This window comes from Lupinus angustifolius, chromosome LG01 (assembly GCF_001865875.1).
Source record: "Lupinus angustifolius cultivar Tanjil chromosome LG01, LupAngTanjil_v1.0, whole genome shotgun sequence".
Taxonomy (NCBI): domain Eukaryota; kingdom Viridiplantae; phylum Streptophyta; class Magnoliopsida; order Fabales; family Fabaceae; genus Lupinus; species Lupinus angustifolius.
Window position 1 is genome coordinate 1,277,470 of NC_032009.1, and position 8,402 is coordinate 1,285,871.

The 8,402-nt window shown below is 31.5% G+C and overlaps 1 protein-coding gene across 2 annotated transcripts; it reads right to left on the reverse strand.

Annotated features, from left to right (window-relative positions):
- On the reverse strand, positions 459-2,520 carry LOC109345082 (transcription factor CYCLOIDEA). 2 transcript variants are annotated; one of them, XM_019583864.1, is made up of 2 exons: positions 1,171-2,520; positions 459-899 (listed from the first exon to the last, which is right to left on the reverse strand). In XM_019583864.1, exons 1-2 carry the CDS (start codon positions 2,260-2,262, stop codon positions 822-824), a joined length of 1,170 nt encoding a protein of 389 aa, XP_019439409.1. In that variant the 5' UTR covers positions 2,263-2,520; the 3' UTR covers positions 459-821. The 2 variants fall into 2 exon arrangements, with proteins under 2 accessions (XP_019439409.1, XP_019439417.1); XM_019583872.1 differs by having other exon boundaries at positions 459-912.

Sequence of the window (8,402 nt, forward strand, 5' to 3'; positions counted from 1 at the left end):
GGTTAGAAAAGAATGTAAAAAACTAGAACTTGAAACTAATGTAATAATTAAGCTAAGGGTCATGTTTCTGAGTATTAAATGTTTTTCCTCTCATACAAAAAGAATTGCAAAAGGACATGGAATAACTCTCTTTCAATTCTAGAGTTGTAAACATTTTCTCTATACACACACATATATTAAATTAATGTAATTAAGCTAAATAATTTGTATGTTTAATACTTAAACTAAGCCAATTTGGATTTAGTGTCCATTCAATATCTCCTCTATAAAGATAAACTGAATGCACCAGTTGCAGAAAATCAAGGAATGAAAGCTACCCATAGAACAAGTAATTATCAAACTTATATTTTTTTTGTAGGCTTATCATACTAATATCTGAGAAATAACCCTAACACTTTTCCCAGGGATGATTGGACTTTGAGAAAAGAAAACAACCACGCCGTTGAAATAGGTATTTAAAAGGATATATATGACAGCCATATATTGCAGCATATAATGAAAACTTCTCCATTCCAAAGCTAAAATGTTAAAGCTGGTTAAATGCATATCCAATCAGGGTTGGGGAAGGTGCAATCCGTATTTTTTTTTCTTAATCGCTAAGACTATTATAAGAGATTAATGAATTTGTACCATTTGACTAAATAAATCTTTAGGGTCAAGGAGCAGAAACATGAAAGAGGTAACGTTTTATAGATGTGATATGACATAGAATGATTTGCCAAATATTGTTTCACATATTCTAGTAGATGGAAGATACCTTAGAACATTACACGCCAAAAGGAAAGTAAAGAAATACACAGCATCCTTGTATTTTATTCTGCTCACATACAAACATGATCATAGACTAGATATGTTGTGATTGTTGTAAGCCCCCCAAGGTTTTCCCATGGACTGAAATTCTGAAAATTGATGCTGCAAACAGTTTTATGGAGTAATGGTCAGAAATGTTATGGGTTTCACAAATGCATAAACACACCATAACCATAACCATAATCACAATCAGGATTACCCCTTTAATCTCACATGTTCTTAGTTTAATTAGGAAATGCATGGTTGTGAGTGGAATAGAAATTGCTATATTATTGAACCAAAAATCAAGCATGCTAATGAATTTGGTGAAAGCATGCTAAGTTGGGTGTTAGTGTGTTACTAATTTGAAAATTATATCACCTCTTGAAGGATTCCTGTGTTACTCAAAGAATAATTGAAAATCATGGTTGGGCTCCATTTGCTCATGATCACTAGAGAATCTTCATGCTCTATATTATCTTCAGTTCCGAAATGTTCCTTCCCTTGAGAGCTTCGTTCTTCAGCTTCATTCATCACACCCAAGGAGGGATCAACACTTTGGCTCTGAGTACCTGCACACTCTTTAACAATTTCAAAGGGATTCCAAGAAGATAGACAATTAAGATTATTGTTTATTGCTCCTTCTTTATATTGTTTTTTTGATTCATGAGCTTCAACTAGCAACCTAGTCTTCATCATCTTGTCTCTAGTCCTTTCTCTTGCTCTTTGTCTTGCCTTTTCCCTTGATTCCTTACCAACATGCTTGAAAGCACTCTTTCTACAAACCTTGATTCTTCTTCTCTTTGTTGCTCCCTTAACTTGTTCTTGATTTCCACTCACTGCAATCTCATCCAAGCTTGACATAGCTTCAGTACATTCCGAAGTCGAAGATGCACTATTGACATGATGATGATGATGCATATTCTTTTCTCTTGCTAGTTGCTTGATCTCAACTTTTGCTTGATTCAGCAACCAGTCCACAGTTTTGCTGGCTTTGTCAAAGCCTAGCATGTCTTGCAAACTGAAAAACCTCTTTGCAACTAAAAGAGACAATCTCATTCTTCGATCTCTCAGTCCTTTAGCCGTATTGATCTTACTATGCCGATCTCTCTTGCTAGATTTTCTTATTGGGACCTGCGGATCCGTACCTTGTAATCCTGCCTTATGATCAGGAATAATACCAGTATTCTCCATGTTAACATCATTAACAATCTCAACAGCTAGAGAATGTTGGTGATGAAGTAAGTCATGATGATGTTGCTGTTCAAGGAAAATTTCATGGTCTTCAAAGGGAAAAGGGAACTGAAAATAGGACAAAGGAGGATGAGGAGAGAGAAGAAGATCACATGAATTGGTTGTTTCTAATTGTGTTGAGGTTGGGTTGCTTTCAATGGAAAAAGGCCTAGAGGAGTAAAACTGAATGGGGTATGGAATTAGGTCATTGCCATTGATTGAGCTATTTGAGGAATACATAATTAATTGGTAATAAATATTGCACCAAATAACCCTAGCTTTGGTTTGAGAATGACATGTTCACTTTCCTCCCTTGTATTGAAACAAGAACATATATTTTTCTCCCATCCTTTTCACTTCATGATCATCTTAGTCTGTTCCTGTTTCCATGGAAGTAAAGGAATCCAAACATTATAATTTGAGAAAGACATGCTTCCTTTTTACCTTGTAGGGTGACTGAGTAATGAGAGGGACAAGGGTACTATATATAACATCTTATTACACCGAGTTTGGTTGGAGAGGACACTGCATATGTATGATTATGACATATGATAATCCATTTCTATTACACCATCATATATTTTTCCCCCAGAAATCCATTTCTATTACACCATGGTATATCCCAGTACGGGAGAGAAATTTATTTATATTACATCATCGTATATATTTTTTCATCGACAATAGTTTGTATGTTAGTATTTTTGTTGTGAGTCAGACTCGAATCCTCAATCTCCTTCACATCATCAAACCACCTTATAACTCCCTTTTTTATTATTGGTTAGACTCGAATCGACAGCATTGTAATTGTACTATACCATGAATGTTACATACATTGACAGAAGGAGAGGTGGGTCAACATAAGGTAAGGGAAATAAGGAAGCCAACAAGAGCAAGTTATTGTAGACAACAAGGACTAAAGCACCATTTCTTTTGAGAAAAAGTTGTTGTAATCTAGAACGACATAGTGACAAGTTAGTGGATAGAAAAGGTTTTAACTCGTGCCACTTCACGTGGTGCGCACTGTGTTGTGTGAAGTTGACAGAGAACTAAAAACCCTTCTGCTTTATTGTTACTAGCTAGCATATCAAGCATCTCATTGACCTTGCATGGACTAAATTCATAGATAGAAGAATTAATGCTTTCTTCATAATGTTACTTTTGACATTCATCACTTGATTATAACAAATTAAGGATAAGATTCAGAATGATTTGAAAAATAAACCTGATATAACTACATAATAGTATTAAGGTGTAGTCACATTTTGATTTGTTTGAGATATAGAATGAGATACAATTTGGAACAAATGATCCTAATCCGTAGGATATCACATGACATGACTTTTCACCACAACGTTTACATAATATAAGCAATTTATTTTCTTACTTTTTCTTTCTGCCTTTTTTTACTTATTACTATTAATATTATAGTAATAATCAAATGGGTTAAACAAAGAAAAATAACCTAGCCACAATGAGATATACAATATGTATGATTTGATTTCTTTCTATTATATTATCAAAGTTATTCGAATTTCTTTTTCAGAATTGACTTGATTCGAATCTATTCAACTCTTTCATCTAACTTTTTGTTTAATTATGAGATTCCTCTATTGATAGACAATAATGTATATTATCAAAATTTTCATTGATGTATGTTACATAGGGCATATAATATACCACAAAAGACCTACACGTGTCTATGTACTTAACCCTAAAAGAGAAAATGGTGGAGAGATGGTACAATTATTTTGCCATTCACTGCAATTGTAGCCATCCCTTTGACTGAGGGGTTCCTGAGTCCCTTACTTTCACCAAAAAGAGATGTGCCATCATCCACTATCTCTTTCTTTCATTCATTCATTCATTGTCGTTGAAGATATCTATGTCTCTATCACATTGTATATAGTCTATTTGAGAATGGTGTTGTTATTGTTGGTTCCCCTTCCCATGCGTGCTAACCTTATCAGTTTTCCTTATACCTTTCTCCCGAGTCGGATGGAGAAGTGATTTTTTCCTTTAAGTTTTAAGGTAAAAGTATAATCTCACTCTAAATAAAAAAAATACAAATATCAATATACATTCCTTTGTTATTTTATGGTACTTTTCTTTCTATTATTGGAGAGGAGTTTCGTTCGTTTCTATATCAGTATCATGTGATAGCTGGATAGAAAGAAAGTAAGAAAAGTTAGGGATTGGTTATGCACTTGTACTTGCCACTTGTTCCTACCCAATTGGAACTTCCCATAGTTCTAAGATCTCTATCTTTGTTGTCGAAATGGCAATGGTCCATTTACACATAAAAGCACTACTTTAATATATATAGTACATATACACCAAAGTTTACTATTTTAGTTTACCTTTCTTTCCATTTATTCATGCCGTTCTCCCCACTTATCTCAAACAACCCTTTTCTCTTTATTTCATTCTATCTATAGAGATCTATCTAATTACAAGAACCACAAACCACTATAGATAGATATATGGCAAAGCAAAGGGTTGTTTCGGGGACGAGAATCTGTTATCTTTAAGTCTGTAATAAACAAAGTTATAAATGATTAATTTTTGTAATGATATAATATATTGTGATTGATATGAGACGGACTTTAGGATTTAGGGATAGTAGATCCTTATTAGTTATGTGGTTGATTTCATTCACACAGTAAATAACTATAAAAATGATTGAAAAAAAGTAATGCATGTCATTTTTTTTTGTTTATTAATGATACTTTCTTATTGTGTATGAATAAATTTATTGGAAGATATATTTTATTCAAATAACTATGACACCAAAGCAGAGTTGAATATGTAGGACATACGTGTGTCGTTTTAATTTGTGAGAGTTCTTGCACTGATAATTGTGGGAACACAATAAAATTGTCTACCCTTTATTTTTAAACGTTTTGCTTCAAACCTTTATTTAGTATTATCTTTATTATTAATTATTCCATACATTTATTTAAATACTATCTTTGCAAATCACAATTGGAGCAACATTCTATATACTTCTTACTAAGTTTGGAGAATGAAGATACAATACTACATTTTGACCCAAAATTGTATAAGAATGATTTTGTGAGTCATTTTACTTATAAATTCTTCTACTAATCTCATCCTATATAAAAGGTGGGACTTCACATTTATAAACCTTTAGGGTCATTTCATTTCATTCACATATCTACCCTACATGTTAGCACCAACTATAAAACCTCCTATTTGGGTAATTGCACATGGGGACAATAATTATTGATGCATGTGACTTGTTTATTTGTACAATAGTTATTACTATATATTTACTTCGCTACAAAGTAGTAGCGTGTAACAAATTTAATTGAGAACAAAATATGTATACTTTTTAAGAGTTTATCACATTGTTATTATACTATCAATTGTAATCATCATTCATTCTTTAAAATCCTAGAGAATATAATGTACTACTTATTATATATATATATATATATCGAATCAACTTGAGTTTCTACCACACCATAACAAAAACCAAATCCAGTAGAAAAGAGAAAAGGGAAATTGAAAGTCTTATATCATATAGCAATAAAGAATAAAAGGAAATTATATGTCCCATTTAATTAATTTTCAACTGGAAATGAATACAATCCATAATCAAAACATACTTAAACTAAAATAGTCAAATGTCATCAAATCCTTAATCAAAGCATACTTATAACGTAAATAGTAACACATTATACATTGTAATAAAATGATTCATCTTTTAAGTTGGAGTAGGAGAATTTCTAGTGAAACCACAATTGAGCCATACAAGTTGAAAATTTCACAATTTCTATAGTAAAGTAATGAAGATTGAATTTCTGAAAATTCACACTTTCATCACCTAGGTGTTGAAGCTGTAAATTTTACAACTTCTACATGTAAGTTATGAAGATTGAATTGCCCAAAAATTAAATTTATGCCAATGAACCACAAAACCCATGTCAAAGAAACCCAAATACACACGATAAACAAACACATGCTAAAACGGTAGAGTTATGCATTAATTCTTCTTGATAAAATAAGAAAGATGAAAAAAAGAATATTATTCATTGAATAGATTGAAAAACAAAATTACATTGAATCTTTTATATAAATGATAGAAAAACTAATTATTCTAACCAAACTAACTAATCACTTAACTATTTTAACACCCCCACAAGCTGGAATGTATTAAGCATTTCAAGTTTGAAATAATTATGTTGAATACAATGATATACTCTATTACCTTCTCTTGTTGGTGAGCGAATATTCATCTCTCAGTCTTGAAATCATAATGCGAAGCAAGACGTTTAACCACCATAAGCAGAAACAACTTCATCCAAAGCTTAGCCATCTATTTGAAGAAGTTCAACCAACCAAACCAATCATAATGGATGAAAGAGAGAAAATAAAATGGACCTTAATCTTGATCTGAATATGTTGCTTCAAAGAAGAAAAATTATACACTTTAACAATGTTGTGTGTTTAATGAGAGAGGGGTAAAAAAATAGAATAGTAAAAAAATAATTGAGGTAAATGATAAAGAATATGAAAATGTTGAGATTCAGATTTTAGAAGCTCCTTGATGAATATAATGTTATTCTTAGTGACATTTTCTGAAAGGTTGAAAAGAGAATAGCAAGCTTTGTGCATGCCATTTTAGAAAGTGAACCTTTGATAGATGAGGTATTGCAATAACTTGAAGTGCCAACACATTGTGAAGAAGATGTGGATGAATGGTTAGACATGTCTAAACCTATTAGTGCAAAGTCTTGAACACAAGTATGGACCCACAACTTATCATTAGAATTCCAAAAGTAAGAGTCTTACATTAAATGCAATAATATACCATAACTCTTGATGTTGTTAAAGAAGCCTAGGCTTGTGACCAAGATTCTCTTGGATTTCTCAGTGAAGACAATGATGCATTAAAATGATGCTGATGAAAAAGATGATGTTGAAGATAGTAAGTTGTTTATCAATCTTGCATACTTTTTGCAAAGAACACAACCTCTATATATATATATATATCGAATCAACTTGAGTTTCTACCACACCATAACAAAAACCAAATCCAGTAGAAAAGAGAAAAGGGAAATTGAAAGTCTTATATCATATAGCAATAAAGAATAAAAGGAAATTATATGTCCCATTTAATTAATTTTCAACTGGAAATGAATACAATCCATAATCAAAACATACTTAAACTAAAATAGTCAAATGTCATCAAATCCTTAATCAAAGCATACTTATAACGTAAATAGTAACACATTATACATTGTAATAAAATGATTCATCTTTTAAGTTGGAGTAGGAGAATTTCTAGTGAAACCACAATTGAGCCATACAAGTTGAAAATTTCACAATTTCTATAGTAAAGTAATGAAGATTGAATTTCTGAAAATTCACACTTTCATCACCTAGGTGTTGAAGCTGTAAATTTTACAACTTCTACATGTAAGTTATGAAGATTGAATTGCCCAAAAATTAAATTTATGCCAATGAACCACAAAACCCATGTCAAAGAAACCCAAATACACACGATAAACAAACACATGCTAAAACGGTAGAGTTATGCATTAATTCTTCTTGATAAAATAAGAAAGATGAAAAAAAGAATATTATTCATTGAATAGATTGAAAAACAAAATTACATTGAATCTTTTATATAAATGATAGAAAAACTAATTATTCTAACCAAACTAACTAATCACTTAACTATTTTAACACCCCCACAAGCTGGAATGTATTAAGCATTTCAAGTTTGAAATAATTATGTTGAATACAATGATATACTCTATTACCTTCTCTTGTTGGTGAGCGAATATTCATCTCTCAGTCTTGAAATCATAATGCGAAGCAAGACGTTTAACCACCATAAGCAGAAACAACTTCATCCAAAGCTTAGCCATCTATTTGAAGAAGTTCAACCAACCAAACCAATCATAATGGATGAAAGAGAGAAAATAAAATGGACCTTAATCTTGATCTGAATATGTTGCTTCAAAGAAGAAAAATTATACACTTTAACAATGTTGTGTGTTTAATGAGAGAGGGGTAAAAAAATAGAATAGTAAAAAAATAATTGAGGTAAATGATAAAGAATATGAAAATGTTGAGATTCAGATTTTAGAAGCTCCTTGATGAATATAATGTTATTCTTAGTGACATTTTCTGAAAGGTTGAAAAGAGAATAGCAAGCTTTGTGCATGCCATTTTAGAAAGTGAACCTTTGATAGATGAGGTATTGCAATAACTTGAAGTGCCAACACATTGTGAAGAAGATGTGGATGAATGGTTAGACATGTCTAAACCTATTAGTGCAAAGTCTTGAACACAAGTATGGACCCACAACTTATCATTAGAATTCCAAAAGTAAGAGTCTTACATTAAAT

What these genes read in the sequence shown, in the direction of transcription:
- LOC109345082 (XM_019583864.1), bottom strand. Translation starts at nt 2,262, where the DNA reads ATGTATTCCTCAAATAGCTCAATCAATGGCAATGACCTAATTCCATAC. An exon ending in ACACAGGAATCCTTCAAGAG is followed by an intron (nt 900 to 1,170) that starts GTGATATAATTT and finishes ATCAATTTTCAG; the next exon opens with AATTTCAGTCCATGGGAAAA.